This window comes from Oryzias latipes, chromosome 8, assembly GCF_002234675.1.
Source record: "Oryzias latipes chromosome 8, ASM223467v1".
In the NCBI taxonomy this organism is placed as follows: domain Eukaryota; kingdom Metazoa; phylum Chordata; class Actinopteri; order Beloniformes; family Adrianichthyidae; genus Oryzias; species Oryzias latipes.
The window spans coordinates 9,732,595-9,760,152 of NC_019866.2; the positions used below are offsets into that span (position 1 = coordinate 9,732,595).

General features: G+C 41.1%; 3 protein-coding genes across 7 annotated transcripts in view; 1 reads left to right on the forward strand and 2 right to left on the reverse strand.

Moving 5' to 3' along the window:
* Positions 1 to 1,093: 1,093 nt before the first annotated feature.
* LOC101167121 (nuclear distribution protein nudE-like 1-B) lies at positions 1,094 to 7,747 on the reverse strand. The gene is made up of 9 exons (XM_004071395.4): positions 7,605 to 7,747; positions 6,082 to 6,178; positions 4,049 to 4,202; positions 3,332 to 3,480; positions 3,110 to 3,246; positions 2,865 to 3,032; positions 2,686 to 2,777; positions 2,453 to 2,598; positions 1,094 to 2,373 (listed from the first exon to the last, which is right to left on the reverse strand). Exons 2-9 carry the CDS (start codon positions 6,165 to 6,167, stop codon positions 2,283 to 2,285), a joined length of 1,023 nt encoding a protein of 340 aa, XP_004071443.1. The 5' UTR covers positions 6,168 to 6,178; positions 7,605 to 7,747; the 3' UTR covers positions 1,094 to 2,282.
* Positions 7,748 to 7,864: 117 nt separating this feature from the next.
* On the forward strand, positions 7,865 to 9,023 carry rnf222 (ring finger protein 222). The gene has a single exon (XM_011478123.3). The coding sequence runs from the start codon at positions 8,166 to 8,168 to the stop codon at positions 8,799 to 8,801; it is 636 nt and encodes a 211-aa protein (XP_011476425.1). The 5' UTR covers positions 7,865 to 8,165; the 3' UTR covers positions 8,802 to 9,023.
* Positions 9,024 to 9,880: 857 nt separating this feature from the next.
* Positions 9,881 to 27,558, reverse strand: part of LOC101169113 (rho GTPase-activating protein 44) — a 32,004-nt gene continuing 14,326 nt past the window's right edge. The window contains exons 2-23 of one of the 5 annotated variants that reach the window (XM_023957516.1): positions 26,596 to 26,635; positions 26,247 to 26,366; positions 26,075 to 26,151; positions 25,843 to 25,954; positions 25,643 to 25,719; positions 25,431 to 25,545; positions 25,273 to 25,341; positions 24,898 to 24,979; positions 24,483 to 24,610; positions 24,208 to 24,319; positions 22,636 to 22,717; positions 22,460 to 22,540; positions 21,367 to 21,480; positions 21,174 to 21,265; positions 20,268 to 20,451; positions 18,785 to 18,802; positions 18,482 to 18,670; positions 17,062 to 17,574; positions 14,817 to 14,962; positions 14,338 to 14,739; positions 13,669 to 13,720; positions 12,585 to 12,693 (exon numbers count right to left, since the gene is read on the reverse strand). In XM_023957516.1, coding sequence (XP_023813284.1) covers positions 13,713 to 13,720; positions 14,338 to 14,739; positions 14,817 to 14,962; positions 17,062 to 17,574; positions 18,482 to 18,670; positions 18,785 to 18,802; positions 20,268 to 20,451; positions 21,174 to 21,265; positions 21,367 to 21,480; positions 22,460 to 22,540; positions 22,636 to 22,717; positions 24,208 to 24,319; positions 24,483 to 24,610; positions 24,898 to 24,979; positions 25,273 to 25,341; positions 25,431 to 25,545; positions 25,643 to 25,719; positions 25,843 to 25,954; positions 26,075 to 26,151; positions 26,247 to 26,366; positions 26,596 to 26,635 — 2,761 coding nt within the window. In that variant the 3' untranslated portion in view covers positions 12,585 to 12,693; positions 13,669 to 13,712. Of the gene's footprint in view, positions 12,694 to 13,668; positions 13,721 to 14,337; positions 14,740 to 14,816; positions 14,963 to 17,061; positions 17,575 to 18,481; positions 18,671 to 18,784; positions 18,803 to 20,267; positions 20,452 to 21,173; positions 21,266 to 21,366; positions 21,481 to 22,459; positions 22,541 to 22,635; positions 22,718 to 24,207; positions 24,320 to 24,482; positions 24,611 to 24,897; positions 24,980 to 25,272; positions 25,342 to 25,430; positions 25,546 to 25,642; positions 25,720 to 25,842; positions 25,955 to 26,074; positions 26,152 to 26,246; positions 26,367 to 26,595; positions 26,636 to 27,558 lie in introns of all 5 variants that reach the window. The other 4 variants (XM_023957513.1, XM_023957514.1, XM_023957517.1 and 1 more) reach the window with 4 other exon arrangements.

The window sequence follows — 27,558 nt, forward strand, 5'->3', positions numbered from 1 at the left end:
TGTTGTTAACACTTTGATATGTACCGTGAATGTTATCTACCGTACTCTGCTGTTTTGTGACTGTTCTGGAAGAACTGTAGACTGTCATTCACTGAAGTGTCCTTGAATCCAGTTTATCAAATGGGAGAAGTGGAGTTTGCCCTGTAGCCCTTGTGCTATCCTAGGCACTTTAACATTGGGAATTGGGTCATCTAGACCCTAGACAGTGCACTGAACCTTTTTTCTTCAATGATTTGTGAACCTCACTGGGGTCCATGTATTTCATGAAATCTTTCCACCTTTATCCACCTTTGTCATGGTAGGGAGAACACGTCAATGTAAGGGTGGGGTCATCTAAGATAGCACAAGGGTTAGAAGGTAGCGATTGTGTTATCACAAGTCATGCAACACATGAAAAAAATCTACCACCTGGAACTGTTTGTGTCCCAGTCAGTTGAACTTTTGTGAGATCATTTGGAAGATCTATTCGAATCAGATCCAGATGATGGGTGCCACACGAACAGAAGAAAGCCTGGGTCGCTCTGTGTGGATGGATCAGGGTCAGCCTCACAAAAGGTTCATGATCAGTGATGAGCCCATCAGCTTCCAGATCGGATCAATGAAATTCCATAAGGAAGCATTTATTCAAACATGAATTCAGCCGGGATTTAATCCTTGTGCTATCCTAGGCACTTTAACATTGAGAGTTGGGTCATCTAGACCCACTAGACAGTCCTCTGAACCTTTTCAATGATTTGTGATCTTCACCATGGATTACATGAAATCTTTCCACCTTTATCCATCTTTGTCATGGTAGGAATAATGCATCATTGTAAGGGTGGGGTCATCTAAGATAGCACAAGGGTTAAACCAGCACACTAGCTATGCAGACCGCACTCAAACTTTGATTTATGACATGATTCCTACCTGATTATAAATCTCTTTTATAGATCAAAAAAGCAAAAATTGGAGGAAATTACCAAGAAATATAAATTTGCCCAATTGAATTTATTTGGTTTTATGTAAAAATTACATTTAAAAACTTTTATTTTTTTTAATTTAAAACAACATTTTAAATGTGCTTACTTTATAGCAAATAAAACAAACCACATCATATAGTAATAATCTGAATCTTTATTTACTTTAACATTTACAACAAACACTATTATACAATGTAACCACTGAATGGTGGTAAAACTTCTCTGAAACATGCCAACAGCATCTGAAATAAATAGGACTAGAATGCCAGACGTCAGCGTGTTCAGAGGAAGGAAACGTACAGACCGACTGGAGCTGTAACAGCTTCTGGAGGCGCCTTGTCAACAAAACACACACAAATAGGAGCTTTGAAAGGATTTTGCAAGCTTTGATAATAAATTAAGGGTTAATGGATGCAAATGCACTTCTTGTGCGTAAAACAGATTCAAAACAAAACAAACAAAAAATAGGAAACCTAAAGGAGGATAATGCTGAATTAATACTGAACACAAACACCCCGTTAGCTGCACTGCACTAAGGCAGCAAAGAATCATAAGTTAGGCTACACCTGGCAAACGTAACACAAACTTTTGTTTATAAGTGAGGAATCACAGTGAGCTGCCAACATTCACACAAACAATAAAACAAAAAGGCATAACTGTTTTCCTAAATATGTCCACAGCATCCTCCACTGCAACTGAAAACCTGTGCAGAGCAGCTTGTTTAAGTGCAGAGGAGACGCACAGCTGGGGACTTTTCAGAACTTCTTCTTCCAGGCAGGAACGGCTGCACCGCGCGGCTTTGAACCGTCAACATTCACGCCGCTCATTCACACTTCAGCAAACACGCTCTACACACACACAAACATGCAAAAAAACTTCAGGTAGAAAAACAGCATTTTAAATCTTACTCTCAGATAAATTAGTTTGGAGGAACATTTCCCTTTGAAATATCATACATTCTTAACAGAAAGAAGTTTAACTGTTTGCTTTAGAAAACAAAAGGACGCTGTGGTCTGTTTAGGACCTTTGTCAGAGACAGTTGAAAGGAAAATCTGTGGATTTTTTTTATGTTAAGCGCATTGCAATGACAGCCACTTGAGCACAGTACAGCTGCAGGCACATGCACATGTGGGGTGAGCACGGGCACTGCTGCACCCAGAGCTGACTTCCAATTTGTGCACACCAAACTCAAACGTGCACGCTCTTAAGCAGGCGAGCGCACCCTTTGCCAGCACTCACGCACGCACGCACGCACACATGTCCAGCTGTTCTCTCTGGCGCCGCGCTGTGGTTGGTGGGCAGGCCTATCAGCGGCGGCTGGCCTCACACACTTAAAGGCAGCATGCCTGGAGGAGACACGGCCCTGGATGGAGCCATGGAGGTCAGAGAGCTGGGGTCCAGTCCATTGACAGTGCTGCAGTTGAGAAACCAAATGTTTATTTTCGTCGCTTTGTTAAGCAGATTCAAAGTAGAAAAAGAGAAGAAGAACCTACGTTTTATCAAAGTAAGTCGTGTGGATGGAGTGCGAGAACTTGGTGGCGTTGCTGTTGATGAGCGTGCCCTTGTCTGTGGAATAGGTTTTCCTCGCTGCCTGATCTTTGGCAAAGTTCCTACAAGCTGCAAGTTTGGACTCCAAAGCCTGGTGACCACAGAGTTTTTGGAGGACAGATTGTTACCCAGAGTTTAAATCCCACTCAATCGTTCCAGTCCAAAGATTTCCACTCACCCCCACTTTTCTCAGAAGGTCTCCAACAATATTAAGTGCTGAGATTCTTGCAGAAGGCGTGAGGGCGGAACCGCCGCTGCCGTTGGTAAGAGCTATTTGGAAAAAGGCAAAAATCAATCAATATGAGACACTTTTTAAAACAACTTTTGCAGAAACACCAGAGATGAATGAACGCAGACCTCTGGGGTTGATGAAGGAATGCTCCACACTTTTCCCTACAGGTGTTGCTGGGAGGGACAGAGAGGCTTGCATTGCAGAATCGGTCTTGTTATGCTCTAAAGTGGGCGAGCTTGGTGCTGACATCCTGTCTGTGGTCCGCTCTCGAACTGCCAGCTCCTGTCTCAGGTCTGCAGGGGAGAGGGGGAGACGCGTCAAACACGCCCTTTCATTCAATGGTGGGCGTGACTGTTTGATGACTCCTTACCTCGCGCCTCATCCTTCAGGCGCTGCACAGACACCAACAGAGACTCCTTCTCGTCCAGCTCGCTTTCCAGGAAGGCATTTCTCTCAATGGCCTGATTTAAACGGGCCTCAAAGTCTTCAAGAGACACTATTGTTGCCCTACAAGAAGAGAAAGAAAATCCCCAAAGAGTTTTAAAACCTGGGGCGATGTCCAAAAGTGGACAGCTTCAAGTGTCATCCTGACCTCTTGGCCCTCTCCAAATCATCGTTGGCCTGTTCAAGCTCTCGGACATATTTGTGAAGCTGCTCCTTGATGCTGCGCGTTTGACTTAAGTCATCCTCCAGCATGGAAACCTGTTTGTAGCTCTGGGCATACTGTTGCTCCAGTTTTTCCTGAGAGAGTGGGACAAAAAAAAGCAACAAGGTTTGAGCAAATCCAGAAAATCTAGAAGGAAAATAGAGCTCAGTCACGAAATAAAATGAAATTACCCGACAGTGAAGCCTTCTTCCACAATATTTACATTTCAAAGAGGCTTTTTGTTCCATGAAGAGGCCAACTGACTTTCTCTCAGATCTCCCTCACAGTGTAATTAGTGGCAGGACTGTGTCTTTCATTTTGTTCATTTAAACACTTCCTCATGACAATGTGTAAAGCAAGCACACTCACATGAGTAAAACACTACATTTTGTTATGTATACACACTTATAACCTAGAACACGGCGTGATTAGAAGCCCAATTTGTCTGTTCTATTTTCTCCTCCTTATCCTGACATCCCATTAAAGAGAGCTGCACTCTTATGTAAGAGCACGCCATATAAAACCTGCCACGGAAAAGAGGCAGCAAACACTGGACCTTGTGTTCAGCCCTGATCAGATAACCCTTTAGGTATGAAGTTACATAAATGACAAGAATATTCAGACAATGTAAAGTCTCAGATGGACTACAACGCTCCGGGTTACCTTGAGGTTTGACATTTCGCTCTTCAGCCTCTCATTTTCCGTCTGTAGATCTCGGAGTCGGTGCTCAGCCTGAGTCAACTGTGCCTCCAACTCGGCTTCTAGTTCCCGACTTCCCTCCTGAAACTCCTGTAGTTCTTCTTGGGCATCTTGGCAGCTGGAGGGTTACAAACACAACAGGGGAACATACGGGACATTGTCAAATATCAGTAAACCCGCGCACAATCCACCATTCAGTTCTGAAGAGCTGACCATGAGCAGACGTTCTGGAAAACTGACAGGCCTTTGTTCTGCGATAGGAGCCAAACACAGGGCTGTTCTGGTAGCTTTTCCCTCCCATAATAGTAGGAAATGACACCATTTAAAGAGCCAGACGTTTAGCGTTCAGTACGGACTGCTCAATGTGAGAGTCCACCTCATATTCAGCTATGAAAGAGCTGAGGTTAGACAGCAACAGGTTCAGAAACAGGCTCAGCAAAACAAACAGGTGGTCACTTGTCTTTGGCTATGGAGGGGGGGCTAAAGGTCCGGACAGAGCGACATCAACTAACTGACATGAAAACACACAAATGCATTGTCCTGAGAAATCTAGAACAATCTGTGTGTTGGAGTACATTTAAATAAGGCAAACAACCTTTGTGCCAGTAAACTCCTACTTCAGTCAACTTTTAATCTTTTGCAAAAGTGTTCGCAGTGGTATTTTAGTTATGATTATGCTGTTTCTAGCCAAAATCGTAATACCTGTATCGTTTTCTAAGACGGTTTCTGCAGAGTGACAGTTCATTAGTAATTGGCATTTATGAGCTGAGCTATCCGTTTACTCACACTTCAGCTAGCTTACAGCCTCTTACAACCCCAAACCAACATGTCTGGTGCCACAAAAATGGCGAGCAATATCGGAGTTATCCAGCCGTACAGTTTGGAGCCAGAAAACAAAGACATATGTGAGTCGCCTACAAGTGGATGCGTCAAAATGGAGCGGCGTAGGAGGCTTGTGGTCTCCCCAACGTATTTTCAAAGTCCCAAATAAGCTTCTTTTCAAATTGCAATTTTTCGCTTCTGATTCTCAACAATTTGAATAAAGAAATATTTAGAAATGGAACTTTAATCTCAATTTTCTTTATATATGTCCTCCATCATTAACAAAGTGCCACAAGAACTTGTTAAAAATACAGTTTTTCTTAAGAAGTCCCCCTGCTCCAAACTGTACAGAGAGCAGCCGAGTTGTGCTGATCGAATGACCTCTGAGTGACCCCACAGGGCTCGGAGTCCAGGCATCAGATGTGTTTGCACGGTCATTCCACACATGCCAGTGTCACTGAGGCCGCCCCATCAGCTAACATTGGCCTGTACCTTACAGCTCAGCTCGCTTTGACCACAGCTTTTAATGGAGAAGCCCACGATTTATTCATAAAAACACAAAACGAATCCAAGAAAGTTAGCTTTGAAACACTGCAGGCTAAAAGCTAAGACGTCTCACGAGAAACAAGTTAGAAAAACGTGTTGCGAGCTATAGTAAACCCATGGAAGCTCTTTTTTCATGAGTTGTTGCTGCACATGACCACAACAGGAATTCCTCTGAAAACCAACTGGACTTTAACCCCTCGTGTGCACGTTCATGCCTCTGAAAGCACAACCATCTCCAGCTTCACAATATTTAAAAAAAAAAAAAAAGATTTTCCAAACAGCGCCGGCCTCAAACATGTGGCTGTGGGGTCCGTCTGAATGCCTGTGGCATCTGCTCCAAAGCTAAACGCTGAGGCGTGTTGCTCATGAGTAAGTCAGCTGGTTTTTGACTGCTCCTTTGTCTGGTTGCTGCCCTTATTTGGACTAAAAGCAGTCATTCTGTGCAGAAACCTTTCCATAAAACAAATCTGTAAGCATTTTTATCCACCTGTCAATACATGGCATTTCTGTGATGTTGCACAATCCAATAAAAAAATAAATAAAAGGAGTCATGGCTAAAAATAAAAGCCTTATTATTGGGAGGTTAAGCAATACATCCAAGCAGACACAAGAAGAAAAAAAAAGCTTACCTTTTCTTATATTTAAGCGCTTGGGACTTCCAGTAATCAACTTCCTCATCCTTTGATGAAAATTTAGGAATCATCTCTGTGTCCATGTCAGGGCAACCTGAGAATGAAAAGATGCTTCATTGGTTTTTGTTTTTCACAAACAAGTGACTTAAGTTTGGCAGGAAAAATCAGATATGATGCACGTGCATCTTCAAATGAATTCTTTTAAGTTTTTCCTTCATATCAAAGCAATCAAAAAGGTCCACCTGGCCGATTAGCTGCAGCTTAGAGGCTTATACACACAAATCTGTGGATTTCAGTGCATATTACAAGTAATCATCCTCTCATTTTTTCTAATCTCTCCTTTATGTTGGTGTAATGCAAAACTATAAAGCAGCTTTTAATAAAAAGTCTGTTCTAAACTCTGCCTTCCTGTAGGATCTGCAAATGCCAACAGGCAGTTTTTGGGAATTCACAGGACACATCTGGAAAGAACAGTTCATGCTGCGAGTGGGCGACCTTTAGTCAGCACTTCCACCGCTGAACCTTCAGGATTATTAACTAAACCCTTTGAGTTAGCAAGTAGCTTTGGTATTCACTGATCTCAACAGAAAGCACTTCTCTCTCCAGGTAGAGAAGGTCCACACTCAGAGCGACAGCGACTTTGTTTTCAGATTCCTCTCTGATGAAGCAACAACAATTCTCAGAATGCATGACCCTCACGTGTTCCTAAGTTCCTTCTAAAACCACAGCGGAGAAAAGAGGGAAACTTTCCCCAGAAAGAAACAGAGAAAGCCTGACGGTCTCATATATGACAGACGGGGGATTTTTACAGGAAGTGCCAAAAACAAGACATAAAAAAGACTGAATACTACTGGAGGGTTTACTTTCAAACAGATCTTATTCTAACTTTAAAATAGGTTAACACCTAAATGAAAATTACACACACACGTTTAGTACACCATCACAAAAGTAACGGGTCAAATATAACACTACTTAAGAGTATAAAGCTTTCCACTTGTATCAAGAGCAGAGATATTCTGTCAGACCGTTATCTTTATTTTAGCATCAAACACTGAAATCTACAGTCTGTCATGTGGATGACTCCATAGGTAATTAGCTGACGTTGAAGTGACTAATGTTTGAGTGGGAAACAGGGAGGGAAAATAGGTTTACAGAAGTTCATGATCTTCAAATACCTAAAATTAGCTAAGTCTTATTTAAATGCTAGGACGAAGCAGTCCTGACAGGAAACACCAAATATGTCAACTACAGCCAAGCAGCGGAACTGTTAAGATGAAAATTTAAAGGAAACGTTAGTATTTGATGCTCTAGTCTAGAGTTTTCGCGGGAGCTGTTTGACGGCAAGCTGTAAGGTGAACACGCCTTTTACAGCAAATAAATAAGTAAATACAAAAAAGGTCGTACGACAGTTTAGATCAGAAACCGGCACTTAGAGATGTTGTTGCCTTCGTAACATTAATACAGCAAATTATCGAACGGCGATATAAAACTGAGGGTTACAGGGGGAAAAAAACCCTTACCTGCTCATATCAATTCGTTAAATCGTCCTCTTTATCCACGAGAAACCGTCCGGTCACTGAAACGTACGACGGAAGAAACCCAGGGGTAGTCGGTCTGTTTAGGAAATTGCCAACGCGTCTCCCGGAACCAACGTAAATCCAGACAGGGAGGAACGTGATGACGCAAATTTGTTACGTAAGACCCAGCCGCACCCTCTTTGTGGAGATTTGTGCGCGTCAGTGTAATTATAGTAAGGACCACTGGAGGACAGACGAGTGTCAAAAAAGTCCAGGGTGGAAAAGAATAGAATAGAATAGAATAGAATAGAATAGAATAGAATAGAATTAATTAATAGAATTAACACTTCGTTTTGTGCAAATAAGAGGATATTAAACTAAAGAAAGTTCTGGACGGTATCCTGTAGTCACCTGTTTTCACAGCTGGCCAGCCCTGTTTGACAAGTCGCATTACTTCATGTCGCCCACACCCATAGCCAATAGCAAAGGCAGCTGATCAGGAAACAGTAGTTTGGAAAGCACACTACTGCTGGGTGGACGGTTTCCCAGTGCTACAGTCTTTAAATGGCCCTTCAGAAGGAGTACAGCCTGGAGGACACGCGAGAATGTCCGGTGTGCTACGACAGTCTCGCGGGCATTGAGAGGACTCTGAGCTGCGGACATGTGTTCTGCCACGACTGCCTGGTCAAGATGCTGGTCAGCATCAAAAGGGAGGGAAACATCCAAGACACCATCGCCTGTCCCATCTGTCGACATCTGACTTTCATCACGAGACAAAGCGAAGCGTTGCAGCCGCTCATAGAGAAAAAGGATCCGGACGAAGGGCAGACCCTGGAGGTGCCTCTGCCCGTGTCACAGGGAGGGCAGCTCCAGAGCGCACAGCGCGTCTCCAGAGACTCCTTACTGAACGAATCCAACAGGAGTTCCCATTTCTTCTGCAGGTGCATCTCTTGGAAACTTCATAGCCAGAGAACAATCAGTTCCAGCCCAAATGCACATCAAGTTTACATCATAAGCACCCAAGGGAGACCTATGACTGAGGAGGACGCGCTCGATGTCTGGACTGTAGTCAATCCTCAAAGCAGGCGAAGACGCACTGGTTGCGTTTGCTCAACGGCGCGATGCCTGGTCTTCTTGCTTTCGGCATTTACTGTTCTGGCACTGGTGACTTTAACTTTACCCTGGATATTACTGTTATAATGTGACAGAATAGTAATCTTTCTGAGCATTGTGCGTTCAAGCCCAATTTAACGCACATAATGTTAAAGGTATTAAGTTGACATTGTTTCCTTTTACTATTATTTTTTAAAGATGTGAATAAGCACTTATTTTGACTGACTCAATAATGGAAAAGTAAACAAAAAAACATTTTGTAATCACAGTCAGATTATGTGCACAGATAATAAACAAGGTTTGTTATAATGTTGGGTCTCTATACTCTATTTGGAGACATTTTTCTCTTTAGTTTGTCAACATTTGTCCAAGCAAAGAATACAGTTTTCATTATATAGAAATCAAATCAGATTTTTGCTTAAAAAGAGTAGATAATTTCAATGTGCATGATGTTAAAAATTGAAATTCACGTTTTGTTTTCGTTAAGTAAAAAATTCTTGGAAATGAATAGTGAAAATGTTCAAAGATGATCTCACTGAGTTGTTTTGTGCTGCTTGATTGGGGAAGTTTAAAATGTATCACCACCATCCTTTCCTGAAGTGTACACTCCCAGTTTCATCCTCAAGTCACCCCTGATCGACCTGTCGTACAGGTTTCACACCTAAAAGATACTTTCCTCTTCAGGTTAACCTAATTTTAGTCGGTTTTCAGAGACTATTTCTATTTCAGATAGGATATAACTCTTAAGCTATTATCCCTTTAATGTGCTTAGATACTGTATGTACAGTCACACCCATACAGTCGATAATGCAAAAAGAAAAAAAAATGTAGATAAGAATTGGTTTGCCTGCCAGCAGCGGGGAAAACATTTAAAGAATGACATATATGAGTTTAAATTTTAACTATTTTGGATAAGAAAATGGTACTCATGCTGGAAATGACTAATAAACACAAAAAATTAACACAACTTAAGTACTTTTATTTCTTAAAGTAAAACCATAAGTTGACCTGTAAAAAGGTGACAAAGTATTTCAAAATTTCAAAGTATTTCTCCGTGAACAAAAACAAAACAGGCATTGCTAACGTTACCTTAAATCTGAAAAAATAGCACAAAAGTTTGTCAACAAAGTAAAATGCACCTAAAATAGAAATAAATCCACATTAGATATGATTATTAAAAATGTAAAGTTTAATATATATATATTTAGTTCTGACATTCTGATAAGGATTGCAGGAAGGCTTCACAGTACACACTGTGTTCAACTCGATATGCTAAGCAGAAAGGGGAGAGGAGGTGGGCTTGATAAGCGGGAGATTTTATTTGTACAATAGTTGTGAAAGCAGAAGGAGGCAGTACATCCATAGGCAACTTCCAGTCCTTCACTGTATTGCTCTGAAACCCCCTGCTAAAGGACCACCCACTGCACCCTCACATTGCCTTAAACCCATCTCTTTGTTTTTTGCTTCTCTTCATTCCCCCTAACAATCCTTCAAGATTGTGATTGACACAAACATGAACTATCAAAAGACTATCTACGAAGTACATGCATGAAACCTTTTATCCTCGGATTTGAACCTTAAATAAAATGGGCTGAAGCAACATTAGTAAGATGATAGATAAAAAAGCCAATAGTTATTAAAAAGATAAAACTATATAACGGTGAACCATTTGGTACAAACAATCACTCCTATGGATATGTTTGACATTTGCTGTCAGGTTATTGTCCTAGCAAAAATGAAATATCATGACTCCCATTTCTTAGAGGAGTTTTTCTTCTAGCAGCATGGTAACCACACTGAATATGAATATGAAAGCATGCCTTTAGTTAGCTGCAAGTTTCAGACATGATGCACGAAAGCACTAAGATTGCCATGATCTGGGAAAAAAACAAACAACAACAAAAGGAAAAACATGCCAACACACCCTTACTGACATCATTCAAATACTATTTCTCATGAGCCGCAATGCTCATTACACAATAAGAAAAATTTGCATTAGTCACATTCAGAGAATCACCTGCCTCCTTGTACACATGTATGAATTCAGCACAGATAGTAGGCCTTTTAGTTCCAAAGTAACAACCAGAGTGAGGGCACTTGCAATTATTGTCATATAATTACCACAACTATTAAGATAATCAACATCACCAAAATCTTTAAAACTAATCCATTGAGAACACACACTGAAGCATACCATAGATCCCTTTAGGAGAGACTGATCGTTTATTTATTGAAACAAAAAACAACTCAAAAGATTGCTTTGCAATGAAATTAATGGCTTCTTTTGTGAATGTTTGGAAAAGGTGACTTTTTTTGGAGTGAGGTGGATCAGTAAACACTGTAATTGCACTTTAACTGACAAAATTACCGCCTTAAGACATTTTGTATCAAACACAAAAGTGACGCTGCTGCACTCTCATTTGTTGTCTTGGAAACAAAGAAATTGTTTTCAATTTTTTTCTCCATTTTGTCCTGTTAGAACATAATTAGTCCAACGGCGAAGGCTGAGACGGATCCATGTAGGAGCTGAGAAATCGGATCATTCAAATAGAATTCTTCAGTTCAGAGATTAATAAAAAAAATGGATAACACAGGGTTTTAATGTGCAAGTCACTCAAACTCCTGTGTGCCTGAACCTCAAAGCTCAGGACACAAAATGAAAAAGGCCTTAGCTGATTTCTAGCAGAAAGAATTTTCTGCTTCTCTGCTGCAGCATTGTAGTAACCTGGTGTTAAAGTAAAAAATTATGAATCTACAGTACATCTGTTCATTGTGTGCAGGGACAAAAATAACATTGATTTCTTTATCATTACATTTTCTACACAATAAATATCAGCACATGTATTATAATTATTATATTCTCAAGATATGCATTTCACATAAACGTTTCCTCTCAACTTTATATACATCAGTAAATGTACAGTTGTATTTACATTTTGGGCTGAATATAACCAAACCTGAAGCACTTAAAATTAAGTTAAGAAAAAAAAATCACATGAACAGAAAGTCAGTGTAGTCATCCATTCATAATCAGAGATAACTGACAAAGAAACAAGCAGGTTGTACGCTTGCTCTCAGGGTGGGGGGAATAAACAACACACAGAAAGTAAAGCACTGCTATTCTGAGGCCTTGAAGCAAAAGCAGGTAGATCTTATTGACTTGTCATGCAAAAAATAAATTAAAAAAATAAGTTTTTTTTTCTCAAACAAAAGAAGGATAGAAGTACAGAAGCACAATCTACATTAACATTCTTATCATCTGTGCAGGTACAGTAACAAGTGAGCAGATCTATACAAAGAGAAATGTCTGACGAAAAAAAAAAAGGATAATAAAACATAGCAGGTTAAGGTTACATCAACAATATTTCTAATTGTGCATGCAAAGCTTGTATTTTCATGTCAAAAGTTTTATTTTTACTGTGCAGAAAGCTTCAATACCCTGTGAGCAATAAAACCAGGCTGCGCCTGAGAATGAGCTTTGTGCTGAACAATGTCAGGTTTTAAACTTTTATGATGTGTTCTAACTTTTGTTCTAATAAGGCAAAAATGATTAAAAAAACAACACAAAACAAAAATGGACAAAGCAGTTAAAAAAAAATCGTATGCAATTTAATACTTATCTGTGTTCCAGTCTTTCTTCTTAAAGGCAACTGTTCCTCCATGGCATTTTTGTGTTTTTGGAGTCACATGAATTTTATAGCGAGCTGTTGTAAAATATGAGCTTCAGCAACAGTTAAGAAGAGCATGTTTAGCCATGAAGGAGGTGTATATGTTTGTGTGTAGAAGCGGGGAGTTGCTGGTAAAGGATGCCTCAGGGTCATAGGTCATAGGATGGTGCTCTGGGGCTCCTCCTCAGCCAGAGCATCCCCTTCTGGAGAGTCTGTCACTGCCAGGGACCTCCTGCAGGGGGCGCCGCTGAACTCATCGATGAGGCTGTCCAGATTGACATTGATGGAGGGGATTTCATAATTGAAGATATCTAATGGTGGGCATGATGGGAAAGGTAAAAGATGATGAGCAGAGTAGTGGAAATGGTGTAAATGAGCAAAAGGAGGAGGAGGGGGGCATATGATTATGATCATGAGGTGTGAAAATAGAAGAGAGCAGAAATAATATTAATTGTTTTGAGTCAGGACTTGTGGTAAGCGGTGTATGATGTCTGGCCTGAATGAAGGAATAAGTAGGTTACATGTACATTCTACACAGGGATGTTTTCAGAGTGTTCTCTCAGTCATACCAGCAAACTCGAATGGCACATCACAACTTTTTGTGTCGTTAGAGACGACGGCAACAAAAATTTAGTCAGATTAAATACAACAAGCTGTCACGAAGACTTTACAATGGCACGTTGCAAGTCTACAACAATGGCCACATAACCCAACACAGAGGCAACAGGATGTACAGTATGTGGAGAAAAATGGCACCGAGATGCCGAGAAACAATGAAAATCTCTGGGGCTGTTTATAGTTTTTGCTAAAAATACAGATTATCTAGGGTTCTGCTCCATTTACTGGAAGCTGAAGGTCCAAATAGATGCTTAACTATTTCTGTGTAGGAATGAGATGGGCGTGGCAGTGTAGTAGGAGAAAGCAGAGGTTATAAAAAGCGATGAACCTGCTGGAGGAAGAGAGCGGGTTATCTATGGACCCCTGATAAAAAGTGGCTGCGGCATTAGAGGGAGGGATGTCTGCGGAACAAAAGGAAGAGGAACCTTTGGAAAGCGATGGCGTCTGTAATGTGACAGCGGCGGGGTACACTCTGGGAAGTCCTTAAGCCGTGCATTATTCGTTAAAGTAAGACGCAATGAGAATGACACACTGCTAAAAGAGGAGCATGTTCTGATTGAGAGCTACACGTGTTTGAGGCAGGCTGCAGGAGACCCCAGAGGCATCCACAGTACGAGGCCAGGCAGTGAGATGGAGAGCATGGGGCGAGGGGGGGCGGTCTGGCTTACCCTAAAAGTCCCCCTCACATTTAGCCCACATTGAATCCCTGGCCTCACACAGCTGTAAAGTACACAATGTTAGCAAAGGGGGGATAAGAAAATGATAAATATAACAAAGTAAGAAAATAAGTGGAATTATTTAGAGAACACCTCATCATCAGAACACCATACTGTATGTATTAGGTGGGGGTTATCAAAATTTGTTTAGGAGACACCTGTCTGGTGTGGACTGTGTACGCCTCTGACCTACCTCTGCCTCGGGGTGAGGGGGGGGTCTCGGTAACACAGATAAACAGAGAGCACAGGATGAATCTAATGGTAACTTCCATACAAGCAGGACAAGCTATGTTTCTCTGATGTTTCCACACCTTATCCAGAAACATCATCACATAACACAAACAATGAATACATAAGTCAGTAAGGCTGCTTACAGAAGCATTTTTCTAATATTCACTTTGCAACCATCTCAGGCATGGGCGTCTAAAAGGCAACTTTTATTCATTTAGAAACTTGGTTGGGAATAGTCAGTTATGGGGGTCTTCTGTCTCTACAGTCCTACAGGGTCCTACACTCGTCCACCATCTAAATTAGACAGAGCCACAGCGAGTCTGAGAGGAGGCCGCTGCAGCCCCACCTGTGGTGGCGAAGGGGGTGTCGTTGCAAAGAGCTGCTGTTTACCTGTAGACATGCTTTCTCCAGGTGAAAGCCCATCCAGAAGGCCCTGCTCCAGAGGCTGAGAAACTGCTGATGTAGCCATGCCAGGCATCCCTGGGGGAACTGTGGGCGGCTGAGGAGGGGGTAAGCTTGGTCTTTGCCTGGGCTTTGGGGCTGGCCGTGACTTGGTGAGCGTTCCAGTTAAAGAGGGTGGGGACGAAAGCGAGTGGAGGGCCCCGAGTGGAGTCTGCCCAGGGGAGGAGGGGGGTACTTGCCCTGGTGGACAGGTGAGTCCATAAGGGGAGGGTGTGCTAGGAGGTGTTGGAGAAAGGCTAACAGGTGATGGCTGACTGGTGGACTGGTCGGACATCCCTCCAGACTGCCCGTATGGGACTTTGGGTGGCGCAGGAGCCAATTTCTTAGAACCTGAGAGACGCAACAAACAGCTTTACAACTCTCTTCCTATAAGATGTAAAAGAAGATAACGTAAAGGCAGAGCAGACCTTTGCGCAGAGTGTGTGGACTGTGCTCTGTAGAGAGGGGGGACTGGCTGCTGCTCTGTGGACTACAGCTGGGAGGGGCTACAGGACCTGGAACCTGAATGGGTTTGTGTCCAATTACAGGGGAAAGTTCCTTACTCTTCAGTGTACTGAAAAAAAGAAACAGACAAATAACAATGACAAACAAACAAACAAAAAAAAACGCACCAGATTACACAAAGTATGTTTTTTTGTTGAGTGTATTTTGTCAAAACTGCAAGTAGTGCTTCAGGGTCACAAGTCAAAGCCACCAGCATCACCATGATGTAACATAATGGGAAGTTATGAACGCACAATAAAAATATTACAAAAGTCAAAGCACACGTATAAAAGACAGGCCAGGAGAATATCCAGGATCAGAGCTGACAAAAAGCTCCTGTCATTCCCCTGAAAATATGCAGCACGTTTTCTACAAATCTTTTCATTCACGGTAAAGTGGAGTGCCTTCTGACATCAGACATTAAATCTGATGATCATCCTAAGGTTTTAAAGAAAGTTCTACCTGGTTGTCCTTCATCTTAATGTGAAGAATGGGAAAAATATTATCCAAGGTATAATGCAGTTGTAATAATCTGTACTGAAAACTAGCTATTTATCAGATGATTTCCATCCATGCATGTTTAGGTTGTTCAGTAGCAACATAGTTATACTAGTCTGGATGTCAAAATAGGCCTTAGTCACATGCAGGTGTACAGGGGTTGACCCATGTGGGGGTTGCAGGCTTTTGCGTTGTCTTGGCCCGTGGAGGATCGCAGAGTGGAGCGGCTGCACCTCAAGGGGAGTGCAGGTGTGTCTTGCAGTTCTCTTAAGGCACCTGCAAGACACCCCTTTTACCATGGAGTGGTCATGGTGAAAAGGTAGAGCGGTTGACCTGTGTGTCAAGATACTGAACCCCACATTGCCACTAGTGGTTTTATGTTTGCGCCAATGTTGGGTAGTGGATTCGCCTTCATGGGTGAATAAGACTGTGACTATAAAGCCCTTTAGGCCTACTAAGAAGGTAGTAAAGGCTTATATGGGCATACACCATTTGTGTGGCCACCTCAACCGGTGTAATTGAAAATGAGAAGTAAAATTGTAATTGTGGTACGTGTACCATGAAGTATTTGTAAGGCTTGTAAGTCGCACGCAGTTATGACATAAGGATGATGCTGTTGAACGGTGCCCTTACGCCACACTCCAGTCATTAGTTTTACTGACCCCTTGCGAATGCCACACTTAGGGGGGATCACGTGATATGTAAGTACCCATAGGAAGCCCACACAAAAAACTACACTCAGATTCTCCAATTTCCAAATTTCTAACAGCCAGGCTGCACGCGAGGAGCACTTATCACATAAACATTACTCACGGGCCCCTTGCGCAGTCCCCAGGATTTTGGAAGAGTCAAAAAAAAAATTGTTTAATGACACGCCTGCGTCTCACCAAGATCACCCTTACCCACCACTGCGTGCTGTATGAGTTTTTACCACGACCTGTCGCCAGCATCATGCCTTCAGGAAAAAAAATGTGCACAAACATTTTCATTTTACAGACTCACTGAGCAGTCTAGGACCTTGTTATTTCGAGCGGGTCACCTGCGTGCTTTGTACAGGTTTGCCCAGACAGCCTGACTCCATCCATAAAGGCAATTGTGACAAAGGTTTAAGGGAAACTGCTGCCAAAGTTTGCAACAATAACAAAATATAAATATCTGACCTAGAAGGCTACAAGAGTCATCATTAAGACTGCAGATTTGATCACATTACATTGGCTGTACGGTTGTAACACCAAAGTCCTATGAGTCAGTGAGGTGTCAGGATCCCTTTGAACAAGAGCAACACTGCTGACCTTGCTGGTGTTTTCTGTACGAGCATGTGGATATTCTGTGCTGTATTTTTTTGACTTTGCACAATACTTGTACAAAACAAACAAACAACAATGAATCCATTGACAACAAAAACCAACATTGGGAGAACATGTTTCATCGCAGCACTGCCATGTCTTTTTTTGGCCTTTTCAATAACAAAGTCAAACCTTGTCAGCCAGTAACATCCTTGGTTGCTAGGTTACCCATATCACTGGACATTGTATCAAAATTTTAGGTTTGCTATTTAAAAAGCGGGGTTTAAAAAAAAGGAAAACGCACATCCTAACCAGCGAGTTAGAAGAAAAAGAGAGGTGCCACTCTGTAAAGAATCCACAGGCGCCGTGGGTGTGTTGTATTTACCTAGTCAGCCTGGGGGGTCCTCTCTCTCGGGCACATGGACAGGCAGCCCATGGTGGGGGCGGGGGCACAGACGAAGGGAGACTAGGTGGATTGCCCAGGGTCTGGTCATGGCGTGTCAGTACCAAGGGGGTTTTGACATAAAGCGGTGAAGCGTTTGTGTCTGGTGGGGGGGCATGTGACACCTCACCAGGTGCGGTGTGCTTTGTAAAGTGCAGACAGCTGGGTTTTGGATTTGAATTGATATCAAGTGATGAGGAGGAGGAAGAGGAGGAGGAAGAAGGAGGTGGGGCAGGGGGCGTAAAGCCAGACCACCGCAGTGGGGGTGGGGGTGAGGCGGGAGGCTGGGACTCAGGGCCTGGGGCCACAGGGCGAGTGCATGGCGGGGGTTTGGGGTAGAAGTGATGGGGGCCTGAGTGGCAAGTGGAGGAAGGGTAAGGTGGGGGTGGGCGGTCTTCCCCACAGGGTGGGTGGGCATGAAAGGTGTCCAACCGATTGGGCGACATGTTGTCTGAGCTGTAGATATTAAGAGAATAGACAGCACAAATAAAACAGCTCTGATGACTAAACAAGGACACGCACTGGAGCTATACAGGGTGTGCTGTTCTGATGTGCTGTCATGTTAGCGAGTTAGTTGGTCCAAAGCAAAAAAAAAAAAGGGTTTAAGCAAAAAAGGTAAAAGGAACGGCATTTTCAGGGAGGTGGTGGGCGCCAAGCTTAGCACAGAGTCAGTTTAGTGAAAAAACATGGACAAACAGAAAAAACCCAGCAAAGAAAATAACATTTATTTGCCAAAAACCAAATAATAAAGTGGGTGCGATCTCCTCTGTGATCGCCTTGTGTCTGTACACTGCATCGAGCTTTGAGGATCTTTTGATAGCTGACATTTTTGACAGGTTGAAGTGGATATGTCCTTCCTGCTGAATGTGGTGAGCATCAGACCTAAACCTACCAGACTTGTTCTTTTTTTTTTTTGCATTCCAGTTCCTGCTATCAGCCCAGGGCAGTGTGAAACAGACACAAAACCCTTTCAGGGGCTGAAAGAGCCAAAGGAAATGAGGGGAAAGCCAGCCAAGGTAGAAACCGAGTTATTCATTGCCCACCGTGTGGGCGGAGCCAGTGACCATGAGGGGATTATTGGTGTGTTTCTATGTGATAAGCATGAAAATGTAAAAATCAAGTTGAGCGTGGAAAATACAGACAAAAATGATTAAAGTAAGTTCAAACTGAAGCTGACACAGCCAAGCTACAACAAAAAGTTAGCGAGTGGACATGCTTACAAGGATTTGCAGATGGAAGCTTGGCAGTTTTTTAAAACACTGTCACATATCTCAGAAACTCGGGACGACTGATGGTGATGACAACGAGAATATCCAGGAGCGGCAGTGTCTAGAAGGAGGAGACAGCATTTCTGGTGACTTACCAGAGCCTTTCTGCAGGTGGAGGTGTGGCAGAGGGAGAAATGGTGAGTTCTCCAGGTTGCTCCGGGATGAGAGTGTCTGCTGGAGAGCCAGGTCCCTGCATGCCTGGAGGGGTGGAGGAAGGCTTGCGTGTCAGCGTGGACGAGCCTTTGCGAGACACCCATGTGGTATCCATAACTCTGACGCCCATACTAGAGAGGAACACATACGCAGAGCTGCATTACATAAGATGATAGTAACATCTTTCTAAAGAAGGGAGAGGAGCAGATGAGGGAGGGAAGTGGGAAAACGAAATGAAACAATACCTTTGAATCTTCCTAATGCTGCGTTAGTAGGGGAAAAGAGAGGCAACAGGGATAAGTGGTCACAAGAAATACATGCATTATTAACAAACACGATGCGCTCAGTCCTGTGTATGATATGGAAATAAAATCAACAGATCAAGGGAGGAGGATGTGGGGTGTTCAAGAGAGGATGGTATAAGATCACCATACCTTTGTTACCTTTGTCTGCAGCTTTGGGTAAGTCCCTAAAAATTGCAACCTTCTCTCTGATCAAAGAGACCAATGCAAGCCTAGCCTTGCTGCTAAAGCATATTTTCAATAAAATTGCTGCCACCCCCCAACACCTTCCCCACCCACCAAAAAAAGACAAAAACACAACAACTAAAAAAAATAAAACATGCATTTATGCATTTAAGCTTAAAGTGTAAACAAGTAACAAGTTGGTAAGCCATTGCTGCTGGAATTTAAACTTCAGGATTTTATTTCTGGTTTACTTCAACCTAGAGTTTGCATACCTTTATTCTGAAATAGATTTTTCTGGGCAAGTGAAAGCTGGCCATTGTGATTCAAAAATGTTTTTAATTTGTGTTGATCTTTGTGATTTCCTTTTTTTCTCTACATGAACAGCTATTAAATGAAAATATTAAGTACTGTATATTTTGATTCACTGCAACTGTTGTTGACAGCAATTTGGCAACTGCTTTCTCTCTGTTTCTCTAGAAATGGGCTCATAATGGGCTCAGACCAACTGTATTCAGTGTCATTTATGTCTTTCAGTCATGAAAATAGATCTCAGAAAGTACACAAAAAACAGTATAAAACAGTTGTTACATGGATCTAGCTTGTTTCTGTAGCTTGGTCCTCCTGCTCATGGCCACTTTAAAAAAAAAAAAGCTGAGGTAATTTAACCACGTCTGGAAAAGCAAATCTGATATCTAAAATAAACTATGCAACAACAAAACATTTTTATAAATTTTTATATAGAATTTAAATTCTCAACTTGTTTAGAAATTCTCTAAGCATCGTAATTAAATCATTTTCTTTCAGCTGTTTTTGTTCAGATTTCTTCAGAAATATTCTGGGTTCAGCAAAACGTTTCGTTTTCTCCTTCTGTTGTTTTCCACAATCTAAATGAATGACTCAGCCAAGGTGACATGCTTGCCAGACTGTGAAAGAGAAGCTGAGTGTGGGAGGATGGTAAGATAGCGGTGGAGAAATATTTTATGAGGAAAAAAAAGAAGTGTAACCATCAGCTCCCCATCAGAGAAATGTTGCCATGGAGACAGTGCCACTCAAGAAATGCAGCCTCTTCTCGGTGCTTTCTGACAACATAAGGGTGCAGTCAGAACAACTGACACCAGGATGCTCCCATCACGGTTGCGCATGAACATTTCTGACACGTTGGGTATTTTACATCACAGGTAAACACTACATCCTCTGTCAGGGGTGGAAAATAAAAGAAGGAAACAAGGTGAGTGGTAAATGAGTACACTGGGCATCATACCCATCTTTCTTGTAAAACTCCAGCATCATGTTGTCAGTAGCGACGCTCAGCGGGCGACGACTCTGATCATGCTGCTGTTTGCGGTCAGACTGTTCCATGTCTGGTGAGGGCATGGAGCTGTAGTTGGAGTTGTGATTGGTGTGAATCGGACTCCCGTAGCTGCCTGTCAAGTTGAATTCAATCTCTATGGAATGAGGAAACATAACTTTGACTTATACACAACAGATTTTCGACCAGACTAAAACATGTAAAAGGTATAATCCAAAAGAGAGAAAAATATGTACAAATTAGGGCAGCAGGATATGATAAAAACTCACGATTTAAATACATCATTTCCATTTCACTGCAACAGTGTAATTTAATTTAAGCTAAAATAACTTAAATTACATTCCAAATGGCCCTCGTCTAGGTGGGAGGTGAGCTTCTATTATAAAAGGGTTCCATCCGATTGGTCAAATGCATAAAGGGTTTTATTTGATTCGTTAAAATGTTCAAGCAGCCATAAGATTGTTTTAGCACATTTAAGGTGACCATTTATTGCAATTTTCGCCGACTTTTGCAATACGCATATTGTACAGCTTGATATCGCGATAACGATAAATTTGCAATTTATTTGACAGGCCTAGCACAAACTTAAAATCCTTACTTCTATATGAATATTTGAACATTCGTTTTGGATTTTTCTATTCCGTTTTATCCCTTTCGGGGTCAAGGGGCTGCCGGGGCCTATCCACTTGCGGGCAAAGGCAGGGGGCACCCTGGACAGGTTGCCAGTCTGTCGCAGGGTCAGTCTAATATTTGAACAAATAATAGATAATTTTGTTCAACATTTTGGGACAAAGGAAGGTATTTGAATAGGATATACGTTTGTTCAGTTTAAGTGCATCCATCCCAATGTCACCTCACCTCCTGGAAAGAACCAGTCAGCGTGCTGAATGATAGGCTCTACAATGCCAACAATCTGCAGAGAGACAGTGGTCATCATCTCTGTCATGTTCCTGAAAACACAAGACATTGGAGCTCCATTGTAATTTTACAGTGCTACCTTTCCAGTCCGACACAAATTAATATAAATAAGGAATTTGCTGTGTTCACGTACGGCTCAGTGTGGGTCCACAACAGGTTAGGTCCAAGGACAATGGCCACGTTCCCAGGAGTCATCTTATTGGAGTCTTGATAATCACTCAGCTTGGCCAGAAATTTGATTAGGTATCTGTAAATCCATGAAAATTCATTTTAAAAGTTTGCATTCTCCGGACATTTAATGCAAATTCAAGAAAGCTTTAATGCACACTATTGAACGTGTGTGTGTGTTTAGTTTCTTCTTTTTTTCCTTTTGCTACTGTTTACTAACACGTCTGCCACCTACAGTTGGAAGAGGCTTGGTGCGAAATGTTGAAGCGGTGCAAACCTTGTGAATCTTACTCCAGGCTTTTTCTTTCACAGTCCTACTCCGATATATAAAAGACTTGGTGCTGTATAATGCGGGCACGAACAATTTGCAATGATTAATTTCTCCTCCATGATCAATTTACAAACAGTTGGCACTTCAATGGAATAAGAATGGACATCATCTACACCACTACCTACTCCTGATTGGTCAAAGCTCAATCTGGTTTAAAAAAAACATCAAAAATGTGCATAGCCACACATGAATGTAAGAGTTTTGAACACAGAGTCCTTGAAGCACATTTATGTATGTTTACATAGACTTTTCATTGAGAGTGGTTGCTTGAACTTGCATTGCCGAGGGTGGTGAGAACATAGCATTGAGAACATTGAGAAAAAGATTAATTGTTTATTGGTGTGGAAAAACACCACCCTCTGCATTGATGCAGTACATTTTCTCAAAATGATGTCCTCCAGAGCCTTTATCTTGAGTCCCAGAAGGTCTTCAACAATCAAGCTAATCTTTTTTATGTCACAGAAGTGGAGTTTATGATCTCCATTGTGGGTGTTATTGTACAGAAGTCTAGCTAAAGAAAGCTAAGTGAACAGTAGTATCTGTACTAAGTCAGATCAACTTCTGGAACCACAGTGGCAGTTTAAGCTACAAGCAAGCCAATTATAAATATGTGCACCATATCACACAAGTGTTAACTTGTTTAATATTCCATCCATCCATCCATCCATCCATCCATCCATCCATCCATCCATCCATCCATCCATAAAGACAGAAAAAGGTTTCTGACCTGAAATTGTTCAGGTTGTCTGTGGGAAGTTTTTCACAAACTCCCATAAGTGCTTGTAGTCTCTTGTCCATATCTTGAATACTAAGCAAAATAAAGAAGAAGAAAAACATTTTCTAGACTTGCGTTCTCTACTGTTCTCTGTATAAAGACTTTGAACTGTTTCAAAATGTCCTTACTTGGAGGCCTGAATCCATTCATCATAAAGTTCAGTGGTCATCAAAGGCTCGGGGAGCTCACGGAGGTATGATTTTAGAGCCCCTGTAAGTGAAGAAAAACAAGGCCAGTTTAGAACAGAAATGATCAGCTTCAGCAGCAGGGACCGGCTTTCTCTCCTCACTGGTGGGGAGATGCCCCATGTCCTCACTCCCCTCTAGCTGGCCCTCACATTTAGTGCAGCTGCCAGACTGGGACTGCTCAACACAGATTCCATACTCATATGTGTAACAGACAGCACTATCTGAGCAGGCAGCCTGGGAAAAGCACAGTGTGGGGTAAAGAGGAGGAAGACTGCCGTAAATCTATTTTGCTATTCTACTTTCCTAAATTTCAAACATTGCCTCAATTGATAGTATAAACTCATCTTAATGGATTATATGTTTTACATTTATTTCATTTTAGATAGATAGATAGATAGATAGATAGATAGATAGATAGATAGATAGATAGATAGATAGATAGATAGATAGATAGATAGATAGATAGATAGATAGATAGATAGATAGATAGATAGATAGATAGATAGATAGATAGATAGATAGATAGATAGATAGATAGATAGATAGATAGATAGATAGATAGATAGATAGATAGATAGATAGATAGATAGATAGATAGATAGATAGATAGATAGATAGATAGATAGATAGATAGATAGATAGATAGATAGATAGATAGATAGATAGATAGATAGATAGATAGATAGATAGATAGATAGATAGATAGATAGATAGATAGATAGATAGATAGATAGATAGATAGATAGATAGATAGATAGATAGATAGATAGATAGATAGATAGATAGATAGATAGATAGATAGATAGATAGATAGATAGATAGATAGATAGAATAGATAGATAGATAGATAGATAGATAGATAGATAGATAGATAGATAGATAGATAGATGACTTTATTAATCCCACAATGGGGAAATTTCATTTATCTGTGGCAGCAACACGACATTCAGAAATAATCTATATAATATAACATCAATAAAGGACATCACAAATTACATTTATATTAGATAATTAAAAATATTACTAAAATTATTATGAACAATTATTATCAAAAATGAGATTCTTATTAAATAAAGAAATAAATATTAAATAAATACAGCTGCAAAAGTGTAAAAAACATGCGGTCTGCAAAACATGTAAACTGTAAAAAAACATTACAAATTTTATTTATTTATTTATTTATTTATTTAATTTTTTTTATTTATATTTTATTTTAAAGCTGGTATACTTTGCTGCCGCGTGATTAGCAGCTGATTTGAGTATTGCATAGATTGCATCTATGAACCTTTTCATTAAAATATGAGTGCAATTTTACGGAAAGACAGTTCAATTTAAACACATTTAAACCCAATGTTTGCACAAAGACTGAATTTTGAGGTAAAATTTAAAAAATGCATTGTTTTCTTTTTTAAAGCTGAAAGATTTCCAGCTTTATTACTGAATAACAGAGGCAGAATTGAGAGCCGCAGTGGAAATGGACTTTAAACATGATTTTGTGTGGGTGAAGCTCACCTGCAATGGCATGTGGGTCGGAGGAGTACTCCTGTACATCAATAACTCCACAGTCCAGGGAGGCTTTTAGTTTCTTCAACTTGGAGGCTGACGGGGCCACTCTGAACAGACCCTACATGGAACCACGTCATACATAATTAACCTCACCTGTGCACCCGATATTTACAAGTGAAAAACAACGTAATGGATGGTGGATGTGTTCAGCCCCTATTATAAATATTTTTATTTCTGAATGTGCACACCTAGAGTGCGTAGGTGATGTGTGTGTGCTGTACCTCCTCCTGCATGCCACACTCTAACAACATGGTGACACAAGCTTCTATGGGAAAGGCAATCTCTCTCCCACTAATATTCAGGTGTTCCTCCAAAGACTTGCCAAATGATGGCTTCTCCACCCACGCCTCTGCAAAACAAAAAAGCAGCTAGAATTACATGGTTGGAATAAAAATCCCTCCATCAGAGCTGACATTGCCCAGTAATTATTGCAAAAATGTTTACACCATTTGAAAAATATTTCATAAACTTGATTTGTAGGCGCTAGATTTAATTGGGGGTCTTAGATGTAAATATAAAAAAAACTGCTGAGTGTATTTTGAGAGCTTGTAACATATCTTGTACTTGTCATGATTTCAGTGCCTCAGGTGCAGAGAGAGCAGATCTTTCTTCACACACACACAGAGAATGACTCACCTTGGTGAGCCTTAATCTGTGGCAAGACACCGTGAAGAATTTCTAATGACTTCTTGTGATATTCCACCTGCATTTCTATCAACTGAATGGGGGGAAAAGAGAGCTAGTTAAACAACCGGTATGTAGTGAAAAATAATGCACAAGTGCAAATAATACAGTGCCATCAGCAAGAAAATTAACTTTTTTTGATAACCATTTTTTTTTATTTCTCGTTGACAGTTAAGGAAAAATTAATTACTGCTGTGGAAATATAACCTACAATGGGATGTCCACATATGTGGACGCCAGGTCTGAAGAGGTTAAAGAAATCATAAACAATATAATAATAAATAATTTTGCACTGACTTTAAAGCTTTGACTTTATGATGCACTTACTGTCTGGAAGTAGTTTGCATAGTCTATTTCTTTGGCCACAAAGTTGTACATATCTGCTGACAATTGATCCTGAAAATTAAGGTAGATGGGGAAAAAGCATGTGAGGGCCATAGTATGTATAGAAGATATAATATGATTTAGTCTTGTTAGTGACTGACTCTACAAATCTCCATCCGATTTGCTGCCTCCTCCATTTCTTCTCTCAGCGACTCAGACTTGGCACCAGGCTGTAAGGTGCTTGGGTGACTGGATGACTTTGATGACTGTTGATATCTTTTAGGAAACACAACAACATCAGTATAATTCCTGTTATGTTTTCATGCTTTTGCACAAAATATTCCAATGAATTTCTTTAATAATGTTTCTTCACCTTGTCCGAGCCGAGTCCATGTCTAAAACTAGTTTGGCCAAATGTTTTCTCTGCTTTTGTATATTGGGGATGTCGACCTGTAACACAGTTTTAGCATACTCCAGGGAAAGCTTTCAAAAGAATGAACCAAAACGACACATCGTTGTGTGTCATTTAATGTCTAAAGAATTGTATTTTATACACCAGGAGAGTACGCTCACCTCAGCAAGCACATAGAGAGGCTCCACCACATCTCTTTCTATCTGCACCTCAAACTGAAGGAGCTCCTGAGCCAGCTTCTCTTCTGTCTCCCCACACAGCTTCAGCATCTTTCTATTGTTTTTTTTAGTCAAACATGAATTCAAATAAAGTTAACTGTAATTAGGAACTAAGCAACAATTAAACAATCCTTTGTGCATGTGTACACATGAGTGCACTTGAAAAAAAAAATACCCCAGGAGAGAGTCATCCCCCAACACTGCTGCTCCCTCCTCCATGCACTGTGCCAACATTGTGAGCGGCAGTTTTTTCTAAAAACATAAAAGATAAAACAATGATTAAACCAGAAACAATCACACTTTGCGTCAATTTTCTGTTATTGGTTGATAGATAGACAGGTACTTGCCGAAGGTGACTTGACAGATTTCTTTTCAGTTTCAGTCCCCTGCTGACCCTGCAAGCAGGCGGTGAGCTTCTTGTGGGTGCTGTGAGTCACCTGTTTGACCAGATCCAAACGCTTCTCCACCTGGGAAAGCACACAAATGCACAAAGGACTCTGTGAAAGGCCTCTACACACACTTCCATTTTTTACAGACCCACTGGCTTCCTGTGCTCAAACAAAGGCATCATAACCACATCCATCAAATGCCTTTAAACACCTTACTAATCCCTTCTAATCTTAAGTTTGATGTGTTTATTGCCAGTCAGAGATTTATACTCCTGTACAAACTTGAGAAGGAAACACCCTCCCTCACCTGAAGAAGATCTTCACTCAGCACCTCTGTCTTTTCTGCCCTGTGAAGATACAAACAGAAAACAATTACGGTAAAGTATGTTCACAGCGAGAAAACACATTCAAAAATGGCCTGTTTATGTCATTAGAATCTGATAATTTTACACATTTTAAAAGAGGAATTTTTGCCATGATGCTCATTTGGACAATACCGAGATAATTTGGGCATAGCTTACTTTTTACAGTGACGTTTTTAGTGTTTTTGTTGCTGTTTCTGTGACCCCGGATGCCAACCCTTCATAGGAACAGCATAGCAGAGATACTGAGCTGTTCCCGTGTCCACTAAGAAAACAAACACTGAGCTCAATACTGTAAGGAAGCTGTATTGCCTGTGAGGCAGATAAAACTACTCAGCCATAGAAGTAAATGGGGCTATGACATCAGAAAAGAGCAAACTCCTTAAAAGTCTCAAAAAATCCTTTCCAGCTCTATCAGAGCTCAACATGCCTTCTATAATCCTACAAGACAACAGAGGATGACTGAAATTCCCTGAACATTACCACAAACTTGCATTACAGAATGTGCTCCTAATGATTATTCAGCCGTTAAGAGAGGACTGCATGCCCTTCCTTTTAAGAAGAGCTTTAGAGCCACAAAAGTGAAATTGGACAGACAGTTGACCTCTGAAAGTGAAATAAAAACCACACCCACAGCCCACTAACAAGCAGCCACTCACTTCCACTTCCTGTCTGCACAGTCTGCACAGCCTCTTCCTATAATTGTTCCCCAAACCGTGCCATTCTTGAGGAATATAATGCGTGTAAATTCATCTTTATAAAAAGAGACTTGCTTTGTTCTCTTTTCTTCATGAACCTGACAGAAATAGAGCAGCACTAAATACGTGTTCTTCTCATGTCAGATATAGTCATCAAGTTTTCCCAAAACCCTACATGATGGCTGAAGCAACAGAGATCTGTGCTTTAAT

What these genes read in the sequence shown, in the direction of transcription:
- LOC101167121 (XM_004071395.4), bottom strand. Translation starts at nt 6,167, where the DNA reads ATGGACACAGAGATGATTCCTAAATTTTCATCAAAGGATGAGGAAGTT. An exon ending in CCTGAAGGATGAGGCGCGAG is followed by an intron (nt 3,033 to 3,109) that starts GTAAGGAGTCAT and finishes TCTCCCCTGCAG; the next exon opens with ACCTGAGACAGGAGCTGGCA. An exon ending in ACGACTTACTTTGATAAAAC is followed by an intron (nt 2,374 to 2,452) that starts GTAGGTTCTTCT and finishes TCTCAACTGCAG; the next exon opens with CACTGTCAATGGACTGGACC.
- rnf222 (XM_011478123.3), top strand. Translation starts at nt 8,166, where the DNA reads ATGGCCCTTCAGAAGGAGTACAGCCTGGAGGACACGCGAGAATGTCCG.